The sequence below is a fragment of the Oncorhynchus mykiss genome, chromosome 12 (genome assembly GCF_013265735.2).
Source record: "Oncorhynchus mykiss isolate Arlee chromosome 12, USDA_OmykA_1.1, whole genome shotgun sequence".
Classification (NCBI taxonomy): Eukaryota; Metazoa; Chordata; class Actinopteri; order Salmoniformes; family Salmonidae; genus Oncorhynchus; species Oncorhynchus mykiss.
The window spans coordinates 63,095,988-63,123,919 of NC_048576.1; the positions used below are offsets into that span (position 1 = coordinate 63,095,988).

The 27,932-nt window shown below is 43.9% G+C and overlaps 1 protein-coding gene across 2 annotated transcripts; it reads right to left on the reverse strand.

Moving 5' to 3' along the window:
* Nucleotides 1–538: 538 nt before the first annotated feature.
* LOC110537965 (vesicle-fusing ATPase) lies at nt 539–27,788 on the reverse strand. Of its 2 annotated transcripts, XM_021624453.2 has the most exons (22): nt 27,539–27,788; nt 15,504–15,589; nt 9,886–9,985; nt 9,570–9,609; nt 9,168–9,334; nt 8,819–8,926; nt 8,429–8,504; nt 7,579–7,734; nt 7,129–7,328; nt 6,295–6,460; nt 6,042–6,116; nt 5,722–5,909; nt 5,436–5,531; nt 5,127–5,283; nt 4,803–4,936; nt 4,341–4,407; nt 4,007–4,086; nt 3,703–3,837; nt 3,459–3,572; nt 3,185–3,240; nt 2,696–2,739; nt 539–1,668 (listed from the first exon to the last, which is right to left on the reverse strand). In XM_021624453.2, exons 1-21 carry the CDS (start codon nt 27,548–27,550, stop codon nt 2,709–2,711), a joined length of 2,244 nt encoding a protein of 747 aa, XP_021480128.1. In that variant the 5' UTR covers nt 27,551–27,788; the 3' UTR covers nt 539–1,668; nt 2,696–2,708. The 2 variants fall into 2 exon arrangements, with proteins under 2 accessions (XP_021480128.1, XP_021480127.1); XM_021624452.2 differs by lacking the exon at nt 2,696–2,739 and having other exon boundaries at nt 27,539–27,785.
* Between the last annotated feature and the right edge of the window lie 144 nt (nt 27,789–27,932).

The following is a 27,932-nucleotide window of genomic DNA, read 5'->3' on the forward strand; positions in this document are numbered from 1 at the left end:
TGTACACTTCAGTCATCGTATTAGGGATATCTCGGTGAAATGTCCAATGTTTTCCTGAAATTTGGGACATGCTTACTATGTTAAATATCAATTTCTCTTGAAACCAGGACATGTTACTTTCACTTTTTTTGTTTCCTTCGTTACAGATCATGAGAGTCTACCATCTGAAGCTGAAGCGATATCCCTTGATCCAAGGACTGTACTTGAAATGGTACAAGATCACCTGTGCAGTGTTAATTAGAGAAGTCCTTTTCAACCAGTGGAACGGAAGAAGAATTCCTCACTACCGGGAAACGGTCAGAACCACTGGAGAGAACCACTGGAGAATCACAGAGGGCAGGGTAGAAATGACCATCTATTTCCAATGTAGATTTGTCCTCTTTGAATAAACCTATTTTCCTACCCCCGATTTGCTTTGGGGTCTGCGTTATTGAAGAGTGACATCAACTGCTAACAGCACTGTACAGCTCGAGCTGGTTTTGACAATTAACCTTCTTCACACAAACAGCTAAACCAAAAATGGAGACTTAGAGGTAGGTGTTGTTCTAACCTTGTGTATCTGTGCTTTTATTGCAATAACACATCGGCATGTTGACACACACGGTCAATTCACAGAACATAAAAATAGCTTTTGACAACAAGCACTGTTCACATAAAGCAATAAATGAACAAACACATCACAACAACAGACTGGTAAAATTTGGATGAAATTACACACATACTGTACTTGCGCACAGACACAAACACGCTCACTCTTACAGGCATACACAGAAGCAATGCGTGTTCATACACACACACACACACATGCACACACAAAATATTGAAATCACAGTCACACATAGAGCTGATTTGATAAGTAATAAACGTTTCTTTGTAACATATACCATTTCCAAAAGTGTTGAATTGTTTAACACTGGTCTCGAACACACCCACGGTCTCTATATTAGACAGACTACAACCAAGCTATAATCCAACACCACAATCTTCAAGTTTGGAGTGAGATCAACAACAATACTGATATATTACTCAATAATAGTCAATAGAATGATTTGAAATCAGTCATGATATACTGTATCTTATATATACTATGTACAGAAAATAAATAACATAGGGGTGGGATACATTTACACCCGAAACGACACATCTCACTTCCACCACACTGTCTATGTTATCATCGGAATATTCAAATCGTTGCGATGACTTGCGCTTCATATGAATCTATGTATATATAGAATACAGATATCATGTTTTCAAGACTGATATATCTTACTGGTCTGCATAAATATAGATAGCAAGACAGATACGCAGCACTGTAAATACAGGAAGCTAAAACATACGTGGCTAAATATACGCACAATGCACAAGACAGCACTTTTGCAATCCATATTGCGTTTCATACGGATAACATATTGGAACAGTACGATTTTCAATAGGTTTCTGTGAGGTGATATGTCGATAAGTGTCGGGCGGATGGATGATGACGCCAGTTGCCTCTGAAACATGCGTGGGTGAGAGGGGGCGGGGCGACTTCTTCTCCCGCTCGGATTGGTTGGATGAGAATGGATGGAAAACAGAGGGTGTCCTCCTCTCCTCCTCTTGTCTCTTGGTCAGACGCTCCTTCAGCTCTAGTCGAACTTGTAGCTGCGGTCATTGCGGTCAGTGCGTTCACTGGAGAGACAGACGTGTAGAGAGATGACGATAAAACGGATTCAGGTGACAATGATTTACCAGTGTCCCCCCCAACTTAAACGCATGACACATCGTAAAACCACATTCGACTGTACTACAGCATGTACTCACACAACAACAACAAAATGTCAGAAACAAATGTTGAACAGGACTTAATAATAATAATAATAATAATATGCTATAAAACAAGAAGAAAAAATATATGGTTAACAGTAATTTTAGCACTTAGAATGTCTATTCAAAATGAAAGCAAAGACTTCTTCCTCTTGTCGGCTAGCTTGAAGCAAAAATGCTTCAGAACTATTCGTAAAGAGAAACTTCCCGAACCCCCCCCCCCCCCCCCCCAAAAAAAAATAACAGCAATCTAAGACAAGGGTGCACAACTGTGGAAGAACTAAGGTTCTTCCACAGTCTTGCTGCTTTTGTTTCTCCCTGGTACTCGATGGAGTCAGTCTGTAGTTCAAAGGGCTTGAGGACTGAGGCTATGCACCCCTAATGTGGAATAAGTGGTGTCCCATTGTCAGAGACTATCACAGTAGGGTCAAAGCAGCCTCTGAATGACAATCTGGACAAAACGTCATGGTAGGTCATGACATAGGGAGGGAATGATGATAAGGTTGTCGTATGTAATGTTTCTATTGCATAGACATGATTGAGGCACAGGAATGGCAGGTACGTCATGCATAAAATGTCTGGACAGCTGATGTCAGTTTACCTAAACAATAGGTGTGTCATTGGGTGATAATGTGATCATTGTAATGTATAATTTGGTCGCTCAGAGCACAAGCTGGCCAGAGGGTATTTCCTGTAAAGGTAAATAAGACATAGGAACGATCTCAGAAGTGATAGCAGGGGCTTCTAGAGCTCTAAAACATTGGCATCATTGTAATGAAGCTGAATGAGGGAAGCTATTCCCTAAAGCTAGAGGAGGTAGCTAGGGAAGCTAGTTAAATGTCTGGGTAGCTAGCCTCGTAGCTAGCCCCGTAGCTTCTACTGGTGCCCTTACCCTCGGCGACAGCTTAAATTCGGATGTGGTTGGCGTCATCCAACCTGGTGATGACAAGATGAGATCACACCGGTCAACGACTGATACTCTGACTGCATTGGCAGCCAGCGGGCAGGTAAAGTGAGTGTGACAACTTTATTCATACCCCTCTTCAAGAACATAAACAAGCGTGTCACAGGGTTTCATGTTCATAGGATCCCATGTGTGTCGGTGTGTCAGTTAAGTAACACTGATATACTAGTATTACTACTATACTAGTTATACTACTAGTAAATCATGTTCTTTTTAAACTTTAGCCTGGTGCCTGTTGTGTATCATTGTCGTAATATTCACAGAGATAGAAATGGAATAAAGGATATGCAGGAGAGGAAGGCAGGGTTTTAAAGTCAAAGAAAGGAAGCGGTTGGGAGGCCGTGATTGAGTCGCATGCAGGCAGGGTGAGGGTGATTGTGTGGGCGGGAAAGGGGGGAGGGGCCGGGGAGTACTCACGCCCCCTCATCTCTAAGAAGCTGCAGGAACTTAGTGACTCTGTACTCCACATCCATCTGGAGGAAGGAAGCAGGAAACCAAAGATTAACAATACAGAAGAAGAAGACACACTTTGACAGTGCATATGTGGCATTATGCAGGCTCTACCATAGAAAGCCATTTGCCACTTGAGGCATGAAACCTTTCTAGCGAAGATAGCTACTAGACGACGATTGTGGTCGACTGTTCTGCAGCTGAACGATGAGGAGGAGGATGAGCGCTGACTGCCACTGACCTGCAGGGACATTTCGATGAGCATCAGGAGCTTCTTGATGCCAATCCAGACCCTCTTTCCCTTGACGTGCTGGCCGATGGTCACACGCTCTGCGTCCGTGAAGCTTCCCAGTAGCTGCAGTGGATACCACGTCAATGAGTAAACACATGGCACACGAGACAGGACAGCAGCATTAACTACTGAAACTCTTCGTCAATATGTATATCGTGTGTGTTCACTTGTTTGTTTGCGGGAGTGTGCTTACCTCTAGGGCTTCCACCAGGTGTTCTCCAGTAGAGATGTTGGGGACGTGGATGGTGGTACTGAAGGCGTCCAGCATCTCCATCTCCCGCAGCACCTCCTTACGGCTGGTGGTTCCGATGATCAACAGCTTACGGCCCTGTAGGCAGAGTAAAGGACAGACAGAGTTATGCACATGCACACGCACACACTTATACGCACACGCACACACACACACAGGCCGGTGTAACTAAACACATTAGCATAACGCAACACCTACATTCAGTAATGCAGCCATGCCCGTGTTGTACTGAACAGTGAACACTCACTTTCGGAGGAGTCTTCTTCAGCAGCACCAGCAGGGCCTGGAGAACCATGTTGGAGAAGCGAGGTCCAATGGGGACGTAGTCTAAAAGGAGCGGAGCACAAAGTAATCAGAACGGTACTTCGGACCGGAATCACTAGTGTTGCCGCCGACTCCCTTAGCGTGGAAGAAACGGGCCTTGGCTTTTAGACACAGCTCTTTGCTAGGCTGCGGCGCCACTGGAAAGTTTAAAAAAAGAGAGAGATACCAGTTTGTTGCCCCACTAGAGACGGATCGGGGAGGCCCGCTAGACTAGAAGGAGAAGGAGGTTTCAGAGGAACGAGGAGGTAGACAATCACCTAGGAGACGCTCAATGTCGTCCACCACCACACAGCTCAGCTGAGACTTGTAGGCGTCCTCAAAGATCTGAGGGAAGGAAGGCAGGGGATACGGAGTTAAATGACACAATAGGACTGCATAATAATGCCATACAGGAAGTACTGGTAATAATCTCTTTCTTCTGCTCTCAGTTATTATTGTTACGTCAGATAGGAAAAGGGAAGGAGAAGTCGCTAGTAAAGAAAGCGGTGGACCCAGGGATCGCACCCCTAACTCTGTGGGGAAATGCGTGGTCCAGAGTCAGCAGTGCCACATCTAGTCTACCATTCGACCAGATTCTGGCACAGTGGCCATCTCTTTCTATGGGCATGGTGCCAGCTTTACAAAGACATCGGGGTCAAAACACTTAATAAAACTGCAGGAGAAATTCAACAGTGTGCAGGTATCCATCTTTCTGTCATGGTGCCAGGCTTCACACCCACCTTCTTGATAGCCAGGCACTTGGAGTTTTCGGAGAAACCGATCATCTTGTCCGGGGAACAGATCTTGATGAAGGGGAACTCTGAGCTCTCCGAGATTTGGGCAGCCAGGGCCGTCTTTCCACTGTGAGGGGGTCCTAAGAGGACAGATGGACAAATAAAGACTGTTAGAGAGAGAGTGTGTGTGTGGGGGGGGGCTGTTATTCAACTGTGTGTGTGCGCTTAAGTGTGTGACCTCCACCTGCATGTGCCTACGCTCACTTGCGTGTGTGTGTACGTGTGTTCTCTCACACGCGTGTGTGTGTGTGTGTGTGTGGTCAGGCCTACCCTCCAGTAGCACGGCCACCAGTGGTGTGCGGTCGCTGTTCTTGGTCTGCTGCACCAGCAGCTCCCCGTCATCCAGCACACAGGTCACCGGGTCGCCCCACTTGATGATGCCGTTCATGATGTAGCTGGCGTAGTCCTCCTGGTTGGAACCAAATGCCTGGGGGAGGAAGAGAGAGAGGAGGATAAAGAGGAAGGGGAGTGGGCAGAACTTTTCAGGATTGGAATGACAGTCTTAAGGGTCCATCTGAAATGACATCCTGTTCACTTTGCCGCCTGTCCTTCGTAAAATACACATATAGAGATGCCTACTGGTTTAATGTCGTTGTTCAGGGAGCCCATGAAGTCGCTTCTGGTGACCTGCAGCTTCTCGGCTCTCTCTGTGTCCACCTCCACTGTGGCTGTGGCCTGGACACACAGAAAGAATTAGCAGTCTGATCTGACTGTGGTATACAGTAGACCTAAAGGACAGCATTAGCCCCTCAAAGCACCTTGCTAAGGGGTGGGGTCTAACCATGTCATGGGTGTTCAAAGGTGCCAATTGGATAGTCTAACCGTATCAGGGATGTTCATGTTTGTTGATTGGCTGGACTCTAACCTTAATGTGGCGGTTCATGGCTGTTGATTGGGCAGCTCTGACCAGCCCCTCCAGTTCAGCACCACTGTAGTTCTTGGTTCCGGCAGCCAGCTCCTTCACGTCCACATCAGGAGCCAGCAGGCCGAAGTCACGCATCTTATTAGTGTGAATGTTGAGAATCTGAACACGCCCCTTCTCATCCGGAAGACCTGAGAGGGAGGGAGGGAAGAAAGGTACAAATGCATTCAGTGAGGGAGAGAGGTCACTACAATAACACAAAGGGTGGCGGAACACATGAAAAGGAACAGGCCAGGAGATAAGAGAACATGTGGGATTCTTACCGATCTCCATCTTGACCTCAAACCTGCCAGGCCTCATCAGGGCATCATCTATCAGGTCAGGCCTGTTGGTCATCCCTGTGGGGAAGAGAACGAGAGAAAGGGGGATGCAAAGTTAAAGATGGAGTTACTAGTTAAACCAGAGTCTTGCATTCATCTCTAGTGCTATGTGAGGCTTAGGGTAAGATTGGTATCTATACCTCAAATCTAACCATCTATGACCAGTATGTTAAGGAAGAGTGTACCTACTACCTACCTATGACCAAGATGTTGTTGAGCTGCTCTACTCCGTCTATCTTGGACAGCAGCTGGTTGACCACCGTGTCGTGGACTCCTGTACTGCCCTGGCCAGTACCTCTCTGCTTACAGATGGCATCCAGCTCATCAAAGATGATTATGTGCAGACCACTGTTAGCACCCAGCTAGGACGAGAGGAGAGAGGGGTGAGTAGGAAGAGTGGATGAAGAGAAAGAGAGGGAGACAGTCAGTCATGCATGTACGTATAACATTTGTTTGTGATCTTATCCCCTTGGATGGATTTTTTTTTTAAAACACATTTTTTTACCCCTTTTTCTCCTCAATTTTGTGATATTCAATTTGGTAGTTACAATCTTGTCCCATCGCTGCAACTTCCGTAAGGACTCGGGAGAGACGAAGGTCGAGAGCCATGCATCCTCCGAAACACGACCCCGCCAAGCAGCACTGCTTCTTGACACACGGCTCGCTTAACCAGTAAGCCCGCCGCACCAATGCATCAGAGGAAACACTGTACAACTGGTGACCGGGTCAGCTTGCAGGCGCCCTGCCTGCCACAAGGAGTCGCTAGAGCACGATGGGACAAGGACATTCCGGCCAGCCAAACCCTCCCCTAACCCGGACGGCGCTGGGCCAACTGTGCGCCGCCTCATCGGTCTGCCAGTCACGGCCAGCTGAGACACAGCCTGGGATCAAACCCGGGTCTGTAGTGACGCCTCGAGCACTGCGATGCAGTGCCTTAGACGGCTGCGCCACTCAGGAGGCCGTGGATGGATTTTTTTAGTTCGATTAATTACTTCTGGTCATCAAAAAAAGATGGTGGTTGGCCACTCACCCTCTTCTGCTCCTCTTCTGCATCTGCGAATAGCTTGCGGATGTTGGCCTCAGACTCTCCAACAAACTTGTTGAGGATCTCAGGGCCGTTGACGATCTTGGGCTCGCGGGAGTTGAGCATCTTGCCAATCTGCCTGGCCATCAGAGTCTTTCCACAACCAGGAGGCCCGAAGAGAAGAATTCCCTTCACGTGCTTACAACCTGGGGGGCAATGGAACAACGACTGTCTATAGACCTCTGAATATTTGAAATCACAGCATGCTTCAGTTGTGTACACAGACAATTTAGTTTGTGACAAATTATCACTAGGAGGCACCGAGAGGCGCAATGTTGCACATGCAATGCGGCAATTTTTCTGCCAATACCGCGGCTCGACCTTACTTTTTTTGTGCCCGCCACTGTAGGTAGTACCCGCACGATCTAACTAAGACCAAGGAGTAGGGAGCCTTACCCATCTGTTCCACGATGTCAGGAGGGAAGACACGAGAGGCGAAGGCTCGGCGGAAGATGTCGGAGAACTCCTTGTCCAGACCACCAATGCCCATGCGCTCAAAGTTCCAGTCCGGGTTGATGATGGACTGACGCTGCTCTTTGGTCTTGGCCTTGCCTGGTGGGCAGAGAGGAATCAAACAAAACTTTATTTAAAATGCATTAAAAACATACTCAATTAGACTTTACAATGAAAAATGTGTAACAATGGATAAAGACGGGTTCATTTTCCCATGGTTGAAGGATTCGATCAATCTTGGTCGACTTCGTCTAAATCAAATCAAAAAATCGAAATCACAGTTTATTAATTGCGTAGACAAATTTGTAGATGTTATAGCAGGTGCAGGTAAATGCCCGGGTTACTAGCTCCAACAGTGCAGTAGTACCTAGCAATGACAAAGAAAAAAAGGAACAACACACATAATCCAAATAAAATTTGATTTGATTTGATTTGAAATAAAGAAATATCGGAAAGAGCAAAGTCAGAGACCGGAATATATATGAATGGAAATAGTGTGTACAGCAGTAGTTATATAGAATGAGACATGACTACAATACAGTATATAGATATAAAGTGGGTAAAACAGTATGTAAACATTATTAAAGGGATCAGTGTCCAATGACTATCTACTGTATGTATATAGGGCGGCAGCCTCTAAGGTGCAGAGTAGGGTACCGGGTGGTAGTTGGCTAGAACAGTGACTAAGGCTAGTGGTGACTGATAAACAGGCTGATGGCGTTCAAGAGGGCCGAATACTTTCGCAAGGCACTGTAATCTACCTGTATTCTGTATGTACTACTCTGTAACTTACCAACTAACGTGAGGGAGGAGCTCTCTGCTTTCTCGAAAACCACCTGGCTGTTCCCCACCAGCAGCCCAATGTCAATCTAAGGGAAACATGAATTGTTGGAATTATTACCAACTACTGGTTATTACAAATACCTGTTCCAAATAAACTCGTACAATTCTGCAGAGTTCCTTTTGGACTTCGACCAGCTCCCTTGCAGTACGTTCCCTCGTCAAATAGAGACCCCGTTCGAAATGAAGTGGCAGGTAAAGCAAGGGCTCCACCCCTTGGCATTCACCTGTCCAGTCATTTCTAATCATGGATTACTTCAAGGAAGGGGGGTAATTCCGACGGGGGCCCATATCATGAAGGTTTGAGTTGTTACAGCAGTAGGTCAATGGTAACTCTGGGTACCTTCTGCTTCTTGCCTGATGCTGGCTCTCCCTTGAGGATGCTGGCGTCCATGGCTTCAATGTCTTTGATCACCAGCCCAAAGAGCTTGTCGCAGAAACTAAACACCATCTGTGGGGGGGATGGGGACAGGAAGAATAATAGATGAAAGGAAGAGAGAGGATGAAAGGAGAGAGGAAGGCTGTGTGAGGTTGCATCCCAATTCTCCCAAGTTTGCACTCCTACCCACATCTAAAATCAATTTGATTGATGTAAGCCACCAGTCTTTTTCCTTGTAGCTCCAGGGAAGGGAAGTGTGCAGGAAAATTGTGAAGAGTTGTGACCGGCTGTAGTGTTTGTTGTTCTGACTGACCTGCTGGGTGACAGAGAAGCCCTGGTTGTTGAACTGCTGAATGAACTCGCTGGCCATCTTGTCTGAGTCGTAGGGGCTGGTGTCCGTGCTCTTCTTCTGGAGGAAGTCAATCTCTATAGTCATGGCACCGATGCACTGCTGGGACTTGTCAAAGTTGTAGTTGGCCACTATGAGGGGAGAGGACTCGTGTCAGATATGTTTCTAGTACCGTATAAGTTGTACTCGCAGAAACACTGTACCGTCAAATGATATAGGTACTGTATGTTAAGGTGAGCTATGGGCTGTGGTCAAGGTGTGAAGGTACAGTATATTAGGGACTGTGCAGGGTGCAGTGTCAATGAGGCAGTGCTGTGGTCATAGCTTTCTTTTCCTCAGACTCATTCATGAAAGGGAGTGAATTACCTTCCACCTCCTGTCCAATGGACAGACCGGCCCATTTCCTCTGAGAGCGAGAGAGAGAGAGAGAGAGAGAGAGAGAGAGAGAGAGAGAGCGAGAGAGAGAGAGAGAGAGAGAGAGAGAGAGAGCGAGAGAGAGAGAGAGATAAGTCAGCCAAGAATTGCAGGGAAGCAGAGAGAAGTATATGTATGCTATCAAATATTAGAATTGTAGTTTTGCAGAAAATTTGTTAAGAGTATAAATAGATCTATGGGTATACTGTACAATAGATTGAACATTCAGTACAGTATACAGATCTGGAGTATGTGTGTGTTTTTTTACCTGTGGCAGACTGAAAGCGATAGTGCCAGGGACTATGGCGTGGTGGGTTTTTGTGGTGAACACAAACTTGTGAGTTGGCGTAGTCTTCACAGTCACATGTCTGTAGAGAGAGGGTTAGAGAGACTCGTGGATGTCTGTTCCATATATGCAGGCAACGGCATGACCTCAATAGAATATCATATTTAGAACTACTCCCCCCCCCCCCCCCCCGATTTTTTAGAATGATGATTATAGAGTATAGTTTGTAGTATGAAATCAGAAAAAGACAGTACCTTCACAGCAAAAACGGTGCACTAATTATATGACAATAGAAAAATGAATACACATATTTAGACCGCTGTGCACTAGTTCTGCAGAGAGGAAACAGAGGAGATGCCAATCTCAGTAAAAACCCCCCTGTAATGGAGTGACTATAGTGTTCAAAACAACATATTTATATTTGAAAATATAATTTCATTGTGGGTAGAACAGCCATGTAGGAAAAAAAACGAATCCAACATTTCCCAGGAATAGAGGAGAGGGTAGGTGTCAGGGCTATATGTCCAAATCAACAACATGATCCTAAATAACACTCCCTCCCTTCCCCCTTTGAAAACCAAGAGGATTCCATGGCTGGAGGACTAATCTCAAATTAGCAAGAGATTATACTCTGTGGTCCCTACCAATGAGCAGAAAAGAGACAAAGAGAAATAAGGTGGGAAAAGCTGCTATTGAATTCAACTATTTATCGATTCCTATTTATTATTTAACAACTAGTTATAATATGGAGTACCACAAGGTTCAATGCTAGGACTGTTCAGTTGTATACTTTCAACTCGTGCTAAATTAAGATATTCTACTGAATTAAATCAACCAGACTCCGAGGGAAACTTCAACATGTCTTTGTTCCATCACTGTCCGTGTAATCCCTCACATTCCTTCACTGACGTGGTGACGTCCTATACACAACATCCCCCCCTTTACTTGGATATGAACTTCAATGTCAACCTGACCTACCCAACAGCACATATTCTTTATCTGTTCAGCAACCTTTATGTTATTAATAAACAACTGACATCTGTTCAATGTCTTATTATTTCTGTTCTCCTGATGGACTTTTCTTTATTTTCGTTCGTAACAAAACATTCTGCACTTTTTTTCCTTCACAACGTAACTCAAAACATTCAGAGTCTTCGCATTAGTCCTTTTATATTGGTCATTTTTCAGTTTATACTGGTTCTCTTTACCCCTTTCAGTACAGGATCATCATTTAATTAATTTGTCTGTGAGGCCTGACTTGCTCAGGTGTCTGTGATCTTTGTGGTGATCCCTCACAGGTGGTCTCTGGCTTGGATTCAGTCTCTTTCAGTTGTGTGTGGTCCTTTGATTGTGGATCCGGCTCCTCAAATATATGAATATATACCTCTTCAGCGAATGTTTTATTCTTTGAATACCTGGCTCCAGTTGGAGATTGAACAACCACATTGTTTCCCTCTTTATTGACCACAGTGTGTGCTCTTGTTGAAAGTTGTTGTGAACTGTTTTCTGTTTTCTCCTGTTTTAGGAGAACCTGATCTCCGACGTCCACGTCGGAGGGTTTGGCTCTGCGACGGCTGTCGGCATAGATCTTGGATTTCCCTTTCTGCTCGACATTATTGTCCCGTGCCTCCAGGTCACTCTGCTATATCTGGAAGCTTTCCCTGTCACACCCTGACCATGTTTTGCTTTGTATGTTTCTATGTTATGGTTGGTCAGGGTGTGAGCTGAGTGGGCATTCTATGTTTGGCCTGATATGGTTCTCAATCAGAGGCAGGTGTTCGTCATTGTCTCTGATTGGGAAACATATTTAGGTAGCCTGTTTGGTTTTGGGTTTTGTGGGTGATTGTCCTTGTTCCCATCTCTGTGTTACTTTGCACCAGTATTAGGCTGCTTCGGTTTTCGTGTTACGTTTATTGTTTTTGTATTTGATTCGTGTTTACCCTGTTTTATTAAACATGGATCGCAATAGCCACGCCGCATTTTGGTCTGACTCTCACATACAGAAAAGCGTGACATTCCCCTTGGGACTAATTGTCCGATTACACACAGTTCATTTGCTATGGGTGCAAATGCCTGGCGTGTCTCATAACACCCATTCTGAATAGCATTTCTCACCTCCCTTAGCTCTTCATCTGCAGCTGACTTCCCTTGTGGTCATTGCATTTGGAGTCGCGTTCACAGCCGCAAATCTTACATAGTCCTCTGTTCTATGTGTGTGTGAGTCTTTCACTGCACTCTTCCCAATTAGACGAGACAGAGGGTCAGCGGTGTTGTTTTTCCCCGGCATGTCATAGGGTCGGAGTCTCAGCACCCACCGTTCGATGCGAGCGCATGGCTTTGAGCGAGGACTGTAAATAGCCTCTAAAGCCTCGTGGTCAGTCACTAGATCAAATTCCTTGCCGTGTACACACCGGTGAAGCCTTTCACAAGCCCAAACCAATGCAAGGGCCTCACGTTCAGTGTGTGAATATCTATGTTCACACTCTGACAGACACTTGCTCACATAACAGACTGGAACAATGTATCCTTGTTGTTCTTGCACACGAACAGCTCCTAGGCCCACTGGTCCTGCATCTGCTATTACTTTCGTGGGCGCGTCTTTGTCAAAGTATGCGAGTGTCGCGGCTTCAGCCAGTTACTCTTTTAAATGTCCGAAATGCCTTCTCCTGTTTCCGGTCCGAAGTGGAATGTTGTTTCCTTCTTGGTCGACTTCCGCAGAGGCTCTGAGAGTGTAGAGAACTGGGCAATAAACCTACTGCTGCAGCCCACTGAACCTAGAGAGCAAGGAACCTCTGATGCCGTCTCAGGCTCCCTGGCCTCGACCACTGCTCTCACTCGTTCAGCTCTGGGCCTTACGCCTTTCTATGAGTGCAACATGGAACATAAACAACCAATTTGTCCATGTTGACCTGACATTTCTCTGAGTTGAGAGTCAGCCCACAGTTCCCCAGCCTGTTGAGGACAGCTGGTCATGGGTCTCCTTGTCTGGGGCCTGGACGATGATATCCTTGTCTGGCGCCTGGACGATGATATCATCCGATACCCCCCCCCTCCCCCCCATTTGATCAACATGTAGGTTGATCTGCTTTGTGTTTAGCTTACCCACCCCGTCAAACAACCTGGGGTATTGCTGTTATATCGGAGTTCATACATCTGTCACTGCTGCTATGTCAACACCCACTTCTAGCGCACCCAATTGAATGGCAGTCTCTTTACCTAGCAACGGTACTCCCGCGTCCACATATTACAATGAACTCAGGCTGTGTGCTGCGCTTTCCTGTCTTTGTTTGGCACGTGAAAACCCCTTTTACTGATAATGGCACGGCCTGATGAGTATGCATATAGCTGTTTATCAGTCCGTGATGAACGGCGCCTTATTTTCGATATTTCCCCATGTGCTCGCCTCTACTATATCACTCGTGGGCCCCAGAGTCAATTAGCATGAGTAAACTGTTCCCTCCCACTGAGAATGGGGTCAGTTACAGAGTTACAGTTCTCATTTTACTGGTCTTTACCTTTTTCATCCTGTCTCAGCCGTTTTTTCTCTCCTTTTTGAAAACATGATGCACGGTCTCATTATCTTTAGCATCTGTACTCGCATGCATGGCGTCCATTTGCACTTGAATTCTTTCACATTGTGCTAATGTTAGCCCAGGGCCCTCCTCCAATAGTTTTCCTCGCACATATTCAGTATTACACTTGCTAAGTATGGCATCTCTAATCTGATTGTCCTTATCTCCAGCAAAGTCTTTAGCTGCTTGTCTAAGACGAGAAACACATTGCTTAACTGTCTCACCAGTGTTCTGTGTCAGTTGATAAAATGTCTGTCTCTCACGAACGCTGTGTTCACCTGTGGCACGAAGTATGCGTTTAACACAACCACAGCCCTGACGCTTAGAACACACCGACAGTGTCTTTTGCATTTTGGTACGCCAGAATTACATTCATGTCCAATGAAACTCTGCGTTCGCCTTGCAGCATTGCGTTGCAGAGGCTGTTGCAGTAACGTATGCTTCAAACTAAGCGTGGACGGCTTGACAAAAATGGTAGCAGCTGATGAATGTGGAACTTTTGTTGCATACATATCTAGATGATGCTGCGTCCTATTTTTCGCAACTCAAAGTCGGTGTGTTCGAGGCATGACGTTGTCCGTTGGTTCTCCGGTGTCTGCGAGTGTGAAGAAAATGTCCTGCACATCTGTCCCAGCATGACGTAGAAGCAAAGCTCTCCTCCGTTGTTTTGTAACCGGATCAACGTCACAGGACAGTATTAATCCTTTACCATCCGCCATCAACCACCTGGTCCAGCGTGGACCTAGCGTAACAGGCTCACTGTAGCTGTCAAAACTTTGGCACAGTGTTTTCCATCTCCACATCTCCATCTCCATCTCAACTCTAACTCACTTTTCAGATTTAACTATCGTTTTCAAACGTTATCCTTGTCGCAACTGTTCAATTGTATACTTACAACTCATGCTAAATTAAGACATTATACTGAATTACATCAACCAGACTCATGTCTTTGCTCCATCACTGTCCGGGGCGGCAGGGTAGCCTAGTGGTTAGAGTAACCGCAAGGTTGCAAGTTCAAATCCCCAAGCTGACAAGGTACAAATCTGTCGTTCTGCCCTGAACAGGCAGTTAACCCACTGTTCCTAGGCCGTCATTGAAAATAAGAATTTGTTCTTAACTGACTTGCCTTGTAAAATACATTTAAAAGATACCTCACATTCCTTTACTGACGTCCTATCTCAGTACGTCACACCAATACACCGCAAGGACCTGTGCTCTTTTTTTCAATGGCTTATTTTGTAAATGCCCTTACAGAGTCGATGTGAACAGCATTTCTCCTGTTGTTACTTAGGCAACATTAGCCACACCTATCTGCTCCCTGGACTCCACCTAAAGTAAGAATAAATCTAGGGAGAACACTGAAATAAATGCTAAGGCACAATCTTCAACATTTTGAAACACCTGATCTCCTTTGATATATATATATATATAGAGAGATATATATATTTTGACGGTACATTGGGAAGATAGTGTGACAGTGCAGAGAAGCAAAGGCAGAGTGGCCAAAACTGTGCTCAAACAGGGCTCGTACATACATTATTGTAAGGCATGTGAGGTCCCAAGTGGTAAACGCTACACCAGACTATAGCATGTCGACCAGGGATCATCAACTAGATTCAGCCAGGGGGCGATTTTATCTTGAGCGGATCATTTGGGGGCCCGGAACATTACAATTTGTAGACTGCAAATTGACCGCAAGAAGCCCAAAAATATATCATATTTGACAAAAATATAATCATTTTAAACCTTGCTTACGTTTGTATCCATTCACGTGTCTCTCTATTATGCGTAGCAATACTTGGGAACAGATTTCCAAATTGAAAATCACTTGGAGCTGGTTGTCTGGTGTTTTTACAGTCTTTTTATGTCCAACAATGAAAAAAACAATCTTTAAAAAAGCTCAGAAAACTGCCAGTTGGGGAACCCTGATGTAGTGTGATTTTCCAGACTACAGAGAGCTACACTGCATAGTGTGATTACTCACTGTCCAGACTGCAGAGGGCTACACTGTATAGTGTGATTACTCACTGTCCAGACTGCAGATCCTTCTCGCTCACCACAGCACAGTTTGTCAACGACAGGTCATCTGTCGGGCATCGTGCCGCTTGCATCGTCTGCAGTGGAGAACAGAAAGAAAGAAGAGAGAGAGAGAGAGAGGAAAAGGTAGATAAACAGAGAGAAGAGAAGAAGGGAAGAAGGACGTGGGATAAGTTGAAGGGGAGATATTACTCCAGTAGTTGAGTGGTGACGCAGCATTTCCTTTCCATTTCCCAAAGGAAAACTCATTTGACATTTAGTAGCATCATCAAGCAACTTGGGTTTCCTTGTTGAGACTGAGGCTAAGAAACAACCAGGAGACACTTTGACTTTCATCAAAAATCATGAAGAAACATCCAGTTCAATTCTGGTAGTTCACACTATGGTGTTTGGGTATATAATGAACCACTCAACTTTGTTGCAATGCAACAGTATCCTGTAGATATGTCACAGAATGTCTTTGGGTGGAACATTGATCATGTTTAGTTTCTCTCCATATTCAACATATCTCAACTCATTAGGCAACAGCAATGTTTGTCCAACATCACAAGACAGTCAAATGCATATATAAAACCAGCCTTGAAACAGACAACGCCAGAGAGCAGCAACAAGCAGCCGATAGATACAGTTAGCTAGTTAGTTCATTTGTTAGGATCTGTTACAGTCGTTACAAGACTGTGAATGAACGAATGGACAGATGACAACCAAAATACAATGGAACCAAAGGCAAATTCAAAAGGCAAGACAAAACAAAAGAACACTTCTTTCTTGGTCGCGGCAACTTATCGAAACACAATTCTTGTTGGCGAGTTTCTACACTCTTATGTCAGACTATTGCACGGATCTACGGCATTGACATTCTCTTCCGTAGCTCTGTTCGCACAATTCACGGAGCGAAAAGGTTACAGAGTGAAAATTAATCTCGCCGATCTTTGTTTGCTGCTAAGAGCACAGCTTCCAGACCGCCTGAGAACTGTCACAACATACCAAGGACACTATGCAGTACAGAGCCTTCCCTTTGGTACACAAGACAAACCTCTGAACACTTTCAGTTAAAAGAGAAAAGATGAGAAAAAGAAAGAACATATTGTTCCAATTAAAAATCCCAGAGAAGGCCATGTTACAAAAAGGTTGTTGTGACGACAAAATATACTTTTCAGGGCGGCGGGGTAGCCTAGTGGTTAGAGCGTTGGATTAGTAACCGGAAGGTTGCAAGTTCAAATCCCCGGGCTGACAAGGTACAAATCTGTTGTTCTGCCCCTGGACAGGCTGTTGTCGAAAATAATAATTTGTTCTTAACTGACTAGCCTAGTTAAATAAGAAGACAGAATGTGATCTGGATAATGATGCAATACTTACTCCAGCTTTTAAGACAAATCAGGGGAGATTTAGACTAGTCTAGACCATTTAAAAACAATCTTGGTCTGGGCTGATGGCCTATGATGAGACGGCAGTCTTTGTTTATTTTCAACGCATCTTTGAATACCATCTTGTCAGTTACATGTGGCCATGTATGGTAAAAAGGGTAAAATAACTTGTCAGAGCCAAGTTGGACTAAAATAACAACTGGTTTGGTCTGGGTCTAAATAGGTTGCATCTTCGTCTGGGTGTCTGGGTGACCTTCAGTTCGATTTTATACAATCCTATACATTGGTTGTGAACATACCCTGTGAAGATATGCTTGCCATAGCCATCTCTGATTTAGCTTATTCATAGTTAGACACAGGCCTGCCATGTACGCTTGCTTGTCTGACATTTGAGCGCTGGCGGCTGGGGAGCGGAGAGCGAGGAGAAAGGGCAGAGGGTGTCGGGAGTCGCAATGTTTGGGAGCAAAGGGAATGCTTGGGTTGTGGCAAGTTATAGAGAGGTGCGTATTGCACTGCAGTGCTGGCACACTGCCCTGCCCCATTTCTAAAATCACCACATGCAGTCTAGCCTACCCCTTCATCTACCATACCAGCGCTCGCTCAGCCAGAAGACAAATAAATAAGCTTTTCCGCTTGACCCTGGGCTCAAGCGTAGGTCTGAACACTCTTAGTGAAACTGCAGTGGAGGAGTAATGGATGATAATGAATTGCTTGTGCACTCAATCAATTATCTTCCCTCTCTGCATTTGCAACTCTGTCAATGGATCTGCAATGGCAGATGATATGTACCATATCGATATAGTTTCTCCTGAGACAGTCACTACCAGGGGTGAGAGCAGCGGCAGTGGCGGGGGGGGGGGGGGGGGGGGGGGGGGGCTTTCGATAGACCCTGGGAGTTGACGAGGCGGATAAAGCTACTTTCAGTAAAGCCGACTGACTGTCCAATTAAGCTGTTAGACGTATAGCGGGTGGCGTGGGAGTTCATACATGAGGAAATGACTTACATACATACCTTGAAAAATATTACGACCTGGGGGCCAACGTACGCAAGCAAAGAGGGAGGGGAAGAGGAGGACATGAGACAGAGAATTGAGACAGCCAGGACCACTGTCTGTCAAAGGGCTGAAGCAGCATCGGGTGCATTGGTTCACAATCGAAGGAATGCCACTTTGACAGTGGCAAGTGGCAAGCGCATGCAGAGCGGGGCAGAGTTGTTATTCTTATCATTTATTTCACTCACTTTAGTTTTGTTCCCATCCTGAACTGCACCAAAGCATGTGGACATTTTGACGTCAGGGAATTTACACTGCCCAAATAAATTGGTCTTTGGCTAGAGTCTTGTTTATGAAATGTGAGTTTTTAGCAAGCTAAGCGTCTACTATAAACTATACCCAAAAATCTGGTAGCATTGTCATTTGTCGGTCATACATGCTTAACTTTCTTATGTAGATCTTACATAAGGAAGAGATTCATTCTTCACATTGTAAACAAATATTGTCTTAATGTGAGAACTAATATGAATTTCCATGAGAGCAGAAATCTTCCGTATTCTTGGTGAGTTTATGTGATGAATGGATGGAACCCCAGGGTTACTGTCATGTATGGCTAATTAAAATGGTAATGGGAGCTGTATTATGCACAAACAAGCAAGACATGACATGGTTTTGAAAATGTAGTAAGAATAAAACCCTTAACAAATACCTTCATTCATAACAGAATTCAATGCATTTAATGAGACACCATTTGGATTCAAAGTTGTCACGCCCCACAAACCCCGAAGACTGTATTCAAAACATATATCACAAATGGCTCATTGGTGGTGGTACGCTGCAGTCAGGACTAAGAATAGAGGGTGTTCACTGATCCGTCTTATGATTGCGGTATAAACACACACACACACACAATCCTAAATCTTGATGCCCCGCTCAGCCCTGCAGTCTTGTAGGACAGAACACTCCGGGCTTTTTCTCCTGCCTTATTTCAGGAATCCCTTGTCAATATTCCATCAGCTGGAGTCCTGGGGGAGGTATCCATTCAGATGTCTGTGCTGGAGATCGATATGCATGGATGCAACCAGTAGGAGGAGCCATTCACCTATGCCTCTAGCCAGCTAGTGCATCAGCTTCACCCAATGATGTATTCAGTAGAAACAGAATTAAACTGAGTATAGAACACATTAAGGAAACCTGCTATTTCCATGACAGACTGACCAGGTGAATCCAGTATTAAAGCTAAGATCCCTTACTGATGTCACTTGTCAAACCCACTACAATCAGTGTCGACGAAGGGGAGGAGAAAGGTTAAAGAATGATTTTTAAGCCGTGAGACAATTGAGACATGGATAGTGTATGCGTGCCATTCATAGGTTGAATGAGCCAGACGAAAGATGTAAGTGCCTTTGAACGGGGTATGGTAGTAGATGCCAGGCGCACCGGTTTATGTCAAGAACTGTGAAGTTGCTGGGTTTGTCACGCTCAACAGTTTTCCATTTGTATCAAGAATGGTCTACCACCCAAAGGGCATCAAGACAACTTGACACAACTGTGGGAAGCATTGGAGTCAACGTGGGCCAGCATCCCTGTGGAACACTTTCAACACCTTGTAGAGTCCATGCCCTGACGAATTGAGGCTGTTCTGAGGACAAATGGAGGGTGCAACTCAATATTAGGAATGTGTTCCTAATGTTTGTTATTCTCAGTGTATATGAATATACTATATATGCCTACGGACCAATATTTTATGTTTACAAAACCACAATATTTATGCAATAATTTCAAATGAGGCGTTACTTTTTCTATGGTAGTTTGGCAATCTTACCAGTATATTATGTCTACAAATCAGTTATTCTCATAATGGCACCAGAAAAAGTGCATACACAATCTATTTCACAAACTGATTTGGGATCAGTTCTCCCTACACCAATCTTTACTTGAAACTATTGTAAGCGAGTCAACAGGTCAGATTTTGAAGGGCATTTAGAGTCAGCACAGGGATACAGTTTACATACACCTTAGCCAAATACATTTAAACTTTAAATTCCCTGTCTTAGGTCAGTTAGGATCACCACTTGATTTTAAGAATGTGAAATGTAAGAATAATAGTTGAGAGAATGATTTATTTCAGCTTTTATTTCTTTCATCACATTCCCAGTGGGTCAGAAGTTAACATACAATCAATTAGTATTTGGTAGCATTGCCTTTAAAGTGTTTAACTTGGGTCAAACGTTTCGGGCAGCCTTCCACAAGCTTCCCACAATAAGTTGGATTAATTGTGGCCCATTCCTCCTGACAGAGCTGGTGTAACTGAGTCAGATTTGTAGGCCTCCTTGCTCGCACATGCTTTTTCAGTTCTGCCCAGGAACTTTCTATAGGATTGAGGTCAAGGCTTTGTGATTACCACTCTAATAGCTTGACTTTGTTGTCATTTTGCCACAACTTTGGAAGTATGCTTGGGGTCATTGTCCATTTGGAAGACCCATTTGCGACTAAGCTTTAACTTCCTGACTGATGTCTTGAGATGTTGCTTCAATATTTCCACATCATTTTCCTGCCTCATGATGCCACCTATTCCGTGAAGTGCACCAGTCCCTCCTGCAGCAAAGCACCCCCACAACATGATGCTGCCACCTCCGTGCTTCATGGTTGGGATGATGTTCTTCAGCTTGCAAGCCTCCACCTTTTTCCTCCAAACGTAACGATGGTCATTATGGCCAAACAGTTCTATTTTTGTTTCATCAGACCAGAGGACATTTCTCCGAAAAGTACGATCTTTGTCCCCATGTGCAGTTGCAAATCGTAGACTGGCTTTTATATGGAGGTTCCTTGCGGAGCGGCCTTTCAGGTTATGTCGATATAGGACTCATTTTACTGTGGATATAGATACCCGTTTACTCCAGCCTCTTCACAAGGTCTTCTGCTTTGCAAGCCTCCTCTTTTTTCTCCAAACGATGGACATTATGGCCAAACAGTTCTATTGTTGTTTCATCCGACCAGAGGACATTTTGCCAAAAAGTATGATCATTGTCCCCATGTGCAGTTGCAAACCGTAGTCTGGCTTTTTTATGGTGGTTTTGGAACAGTAGCTTCTTCCTTGCTGAGAGGCCTTTCAGGTTGTCGATGTAGGACTCGTTTTACTGTGGATATACTTTTGTACACGTTTCCTCCAGCATATTCACAAGGTCCTTTGGTGTTGTTCTGGGATTGATTTGCACTTTTCGCACCAAAGTACGTTCATCTCTCCTTCCTGAGAGGTATGATGGCTTTGTGGTCCCATGGTGTTTATATTTGCATACTATTGTTTGTACAGATGAACGTGGTACCTTCAGGCGTTTGGAAATTGCTCCCAATGATGAACCAGACATGTGGAAGTCTACAATTTTGTTTCTGAGGTCTTGGCTGATTTCTTTTGATTTTCCCATGATGTAAAGCAAAGAGGCACTGAGTTTGAAGGTAAGCCTTGAAATACATCCACAGGTACACTTCCAATTGACTCAAATGATGTCAATTAGCCTATCAGAAGCTTCTAAAGCAATGACATCATTTACTGGAATTTTCCACGCTGTTTAAACGCACAGTCAACATAGTGTATGTAAACTTCTGACCCATTGGAATTGTGATACAGTGAATAATAAGTGAAATATTCTGTCTGTAAACAATTGCTGGGAAAATGACTTGTGTCATGCACAAAGCAGATGTCCTAACCGACTTGCCAAAACTATAGTTTGTTAGCAAGACATTTGTGGAGTGGTTGAAAAACGAGTTTTAATGACTCCAACCTGGAGTATGTCAACTTCCGACTTCAACTGTATGTGTTATGAATTCAGAAGCAGCTAAAGACATTGAGCTAATACGGTAGGTTTGAAAGCCAATTCCTTTTTCAATTTCAGATAAATCACTTTAAGTTAGTTCTTGGCTGTCTTCCCCTACTGGAAAGTAATTCCATTGAAGTTTGAGAGATTTAATGGCAGGGAGAGACGTTGCAGACACATCAAACCTGCAGGGTATGTCATGTTTTGTAGAGGAAGATTCAAAAATGTAATGTGCTTTTATTTGTTCTGTGCAATTTGGCTACGTTGTGCAGTAGGGAATTTCCCATCCTATATTTGAGTGACAATTTAGCTGACAAATGTGAAAGATGAGAGAACTGCAACATGATTATTATACTTTTTAATATATTTTTTTGCATATGTCCAGCCGGGCAATGAAGCTTCAAGCTTTTCTAAATATATCAGGCAGATTTGGCTACCAAGGATGTCTATGCCTCCTGGTTCCATTCCAATACAATTAAACTCACATGAGTTCTTTTTTTGCTTTGTCCTCATTAGCTGACTCTGCTGCAAGCTCTTTGTTTGACGCCTCCGGGAGAGATAGAGGAACGCACCACTGCTTAGCGAGTGAACCAATCACAGCAGGGCAAGAGGACACATCTGAAGGTTGCTCTTGTCCTATACAAAACCCCCTGCTCATCACCCTGCTCAGAATCCGAGAGAATACCTCAACTCAACTACGAGGTCTTCTTGTTTTGTACAGTCTAAGCATAATTACATCACAACTGTCAGATGAATTGTGTGTCTGATGAAAAGAGTGTTTGAACTGTTCAAGCCTGGTCCACTGCAATGACCCCACGGCACATAGTGGCACTCTCTCTAAATATAGCTGCAGCTCAACACTCACACAGATGAAGGCCCTACACCAACACAGGGATTACATATTACACAGACACCCACTGTACACTCATACACATGTATATGTGCATATAGGAAAATAACATATACATATAGAGATGTGGCTATAATTCAGCAATGATGTGGGGGGGGGGGGGGGGGGGTATGGCCAATATACCACGGCTGAGGGCTGTTCTTAGGCACGACGCATGGCAGAGATATGGCCATAAAGACACAACCCATGTTGTTATGACATTTTCAATATATGCAGAGAGATATTTGGTGCATAAGATCATAAAAATATAGGCCTATAGAAATATTAGTGAGGCTAGTGTTTTTGTAGTGTGACATATCTGAGGTTTAAAAAACATGGCTGCAGACTGAATAATTAAATGAGACCAATTTTATACGTCAGAGACAACAGTGCTGTGTATTACTGAACACGTGACTAACAGCGAGGGAGATGTTTGATGTTTGACACTATGCTGTTCTGAGATAATTAGTTTACCAGAAGCCTAGCTAAATTAATTGTGAAGGGCTAAAATGCTCTCATCAATAAACCCTCCTCTGGTTCATGTTCTTGTTATGTTTAAACTGGTCTTGGTCTCATCATGTTAGTGCTGAGCGATTAGTGATTTTCGATTTCGGTTTGGTTTCGGTTCGATTATGAAAAACATTATCCCGGTTTTATGATTTCCGTTTTCTTTTTTCACATTAAATGCACAAAAAATTATGACATTAAAATAATTTGAGATTTTTTTATGGGGATTGCCAAAATATTTTAAATATCCCATTGTCTCCGTCAGGTCCACATTGGGTAGACAAAATAGGAATTTACTATGAAATAATAAAATATTTCAATTGTGTATATTACTTAGCTTTTATTTGATGACTTTATTATTTGTATTCCTTAAAGTCATCATCTCATCTCTGCTCAGGCAGTAGCAGCCAGCCAACATTATCTCTGTTCTCTCCATACTGTACTGTCCTTAGTCATCCTATTTAGCTAAGCTAAGCTAGCCTGCCTAAGTATGCTGCAAAGTTTTCATTTAACTAATTCTTCAAAGTAGATTAGGCATACTTCCCCAAACAGTCTCTATCCCTCACTCTTGTCGTTGTGCTGTGCACATTCCTCAATGTGGTCTATGCGGTCTGTGTGCATCGAACCCGTGGTTAGAGCTACTTTCCAAAAATGAAACATGTCCTGAGCTACTTATTTTGTTATAACTTTCAAATAGGCACATTCTTCTCCTCTGCCCTGCAACTCTTTGGTGTACAAGATATGTGTTTTCTGTCATTATACCTGGTAAAATAATGGTTAACAAACAGAACCAAAAATCTCACATTTGGACAATCTCAGATCAAAGGACATATTTATACCGGTCTAATATCCATTGCTCCTGTTTCTTGGCCCAGGCAAGTCTCTTCTTTTTATTAGTGTCCATTAGTAGTAGTTTCTTTGCAGCAATTTGACCATGAAGGCCTGAGTCACACAGTCTCCTCTGAACAGTTGATGTTGAGATGTGTCTGTTACTTGAACTCTGAAGCATTTATTTGGGCTGCAATTTCTGAGGCTGGTAACTCTATTGAACTTATCCTCTGCAGCAGAGGTAACTCTGGGTCTTTGCTTATTTTAGCTGTTTTTGCCATAATATGGACTTGGTATTTTACCATATATGGCTATCTTTTGTATACCTTGTCACAAAACAACTGATTGGCTCAAACGCAGTAAGGAAGGAAAGAAATTCCACAAATTAACTTTTAACAAGGCACACATGCATTACAGCTGTGTCACGTTCGTCGCATGGAGGAGACCAAAACGCAGCGTGATTAGAATACATTATACTTTTAATAAAGATAGACACTTAAACTATACAAAACAACAAACCGACCGTGACGCTATAATAATACTAGTGCAGACACAAGCAACTAGACAGACAATAACCCACGAAATACCCAAAGAAGATGGCTGCCTAAATATGGTTCCCAATTAGAGACAACGATGAACAGCTGCCTCTAATTGAGAACCAATCTAGGCAACCACAGACATACATAAACACCTAGATGGTAAACAACCCCATAAACCTACAAAAAAAAACCTAGACAGTACAAAAACACATACATCACCCATGTCACACCCTGACCTAACCAAAATATATAAAGAATACAAAGAATACTCAGGTCCAGGGCGTGACAAGCTGACTACCTTATGAAGCTGGTTGAGAGAATCCCAAGAGTGTTCAAAGCTGTCATTAAGGCAAAGGGTGGCTACTTTGAAGAATCTCAAATATAAAAATGTATTTTGATTTGTTTAACACTTTTCTGTTTACTACATGATTCCATATGTGTTATTTCATAGTTTTGATGTCTTCACTATTTATCTAAAATGTAGAAAACAGTAAAAATAAAGAAAAACCCTTGAAGTAGTGTGTCCAAACTTCTGACTGGTTCTGTACACAAACTAAGGTTATTCTCTGACAGCCATCTACGGTATACATTCCCTAGGTCTACTCTTCATAGTGACTGCATCCTTTCTTATGTTTCACTCTTAGTAAGAACATTTTGTAAGGGGTATTCATGTAGGCTATTTCCCTCTGTTGTAAAATGTCCGCTGTGTGCTGTCAGTCTGTGATACCATCTATGTCCCTCTCAGCAGCTCTGACACTCTAGCCCCTGCAACAATGTGCAGTGCACTCTGCAAGGGCGAGGGAAGGAGGGAGACCAATGCCAGTGGACACAGTTGACTCATGCCTTGCGACTGACTAAAAATGTATCATCAGCTGCCTTAAACAAGTCTGTCGACTGAAACGAACTGCCGAGTCCAGTAAACTAATGTACAACAGCTAATCATTGCCTTGACACTTAACGGCAAGAAGGAGTACAATACTATCTTCAAGAATGTAATTTCTGTTATTTTCATAGTGTAAAGATTGCATGTTCAATACTGCCTTGTAATTTCATTCGGGCCATTACACTAGAGCACTGGAGGGGGAAATGTTTGGTTCACCCAAAAAATGCCTTGTCATGTAACTCAGCAGTGCATAGGGCCCTGGAATTTGTGACAGACACCTCTGGCGGATGTGTTTAAAAAGAACACAACAGCGCTAGTCAGACTTTGACAAATTGCACCTCTGGTCTTGTCTGTGTGCCCACGGTGCCCTGGCTGGATGCAAACCCTGCTGACAAAGCAAAGCTGTCTTGTTGTAGACAGGCCTATATTTCAACAGAGAATCCACTGAGAATGGAAAGGTGATCCTCGTGGTTTTCAGTCCTTATTCTCAAACCACAGAGGGGTATTGCCAATGATGTCTTCTGGATACAAGTTTGGATAATGCAGGCGGGCAACAACATCAACCAATGGAATAGGCCTTGATTTGAAAACCTCATGCTATTATGCCACGCCTATATTACAATTTTGCCTTGAGCTATGTAAATTCAATGGGCAAGCTTAGATCTCCACGACATGTAATGGTTTTAAACTGGGAGAGACAGGAGAAGAACTTCAATCAGCAATAGTGATGGGCCTACATACATACAAGGTGCGGTGCATAAATTGACAGTCGACCAGCTCTAAACTGTGCTCCATCCTGTGATTAAAATCCAGTGATATAAGATATTTCCAATAGGAATTTGGCAGCACACTGGCATCACTCCATATCAGCAGGGCAGGCAGGGCAAAGCTGACCTAAGAAATGCATCAGCCAGGTGCTGTCTGTTCAAGTTGAGCATAGCATATATACCTGCGGCACTCCAGGAACAGGGTTGTTTACCCCTGTTATAGGTTGTGGCTGCCTGGCTGGAATGCATCTCTATCGGCAACAGGTTGTTGCTTGTCATGCACTGCTTCGTCTTAATTAGGGACAGGCAACATTGATGTGGGTGGAGGCCTCGAAGAAATTTGGTGGCCATAGGTTATTTTTGTGGGGGCCTTTTTTGTTTTAGAGTTAATTTCGTGCAATTCTACACATTTTGCCATAGAGTGGAGAGAAATGTTTGCAGTTTTTAATATGATATCTGAGTGAGAGTGACTAACAAAATCAATGGGGAGACCAGGTCGGTAATTCGACCATGATTACTACACGTTTAGATAGCTGGCAAGACTAATTTACCAAACAAATGCAAGCTGACACGGGCTAATGAAGTGACTGTCAGTGACTGACATAGGCCTAACAAGGGAACAACTGATGATCCCCAACCTCGTGTTGAAATTACACCTTGTTTCTTCTACCATTCTAACTCTCAACAGTAAGTTGACCCTGACTGAGTCCCCCCCCCCCCCCCCCCCCCCCCCCCAACATTTTTTAAATTGTTTTTGGAAATTGATCCGTGGGCATACAAAAGGGGGTTTGCCCAACCATGATCTAGATAGCACAAAAATAGCTTTCCAATGCAAGAAAGCATAGATTATACTACGGACTCACAAAACTGCCATAGGCTACTGTATATAGGTCGTGCTATGGACAAGGAGGTCGTTCTATGGACAAGGACGCATGCGTGCGCTGCTGTGATATGCTTTCCACAAAATTATTACAAGCACTTTTTGCACAGATATCCTATAAAATGTTTTAATTGCCCATTTAAGCATTCTGTCGGCTAAAGGACATGTCAAATCCAGGATTATAGCTTCAACCGATTCACTCAGCTAATGCAGTGGCTAGCTGTAGAGGCCCATAGCTTCCTAGCGCTGACTGTAGGATGATTCTACAAGACAGATTAATTATTTCTGCGACCCGTCAAAACCAGATTGTGCGGGTGCCTATCAAGCTGAATGTCAGGGCGTAAAAAAACATTCTGCATTGAAATAGCAGAGCGGACGTCGAATTTGACATTCAGGCGCGACGTTGCTGCAGCTAAATTCTTGCCATTTGAAAGCTGGCGACCTCCTTCCTTCGCGTATCTGGAAGCCATACATCACACTCTGAATTGTATTCTATTTACAACGAAAGAAAATGTTTATTTCGACAAAGAGATATTGAACAACCGAGAAAATATCTTACCCGGGCCGCCATCTTCGAGTTTGGTGATGTTCAGAGGTGCAGCTCTGAATGGTAATTAATATGGCAGTCGGCAGCACTGAATGCGGACGGCAGAGGCAGATGGACTGTATCCTACCTATCTAGCTGCGCAGGAGGAACCAACGCTTCACGCACTGCATACTACACAGACGAGAACAACGCATTCGATTTTGATTGGCCGAATTCAGAGGAAGCCCTAGATTAACGTTCTTCTTCCTCGTCAATGATCTCGTTGCATTGAACGTCCCTCACGTTGCACGATTGATGGATAGGGAATCTTAGGGAATGGCTTCCTCCTGATCCCATGTGTGTGTCCCCTCCCACTCTCACACACTATTATCCATGTAGCCTATTCTCTGTTTAATGTTGAGAATTC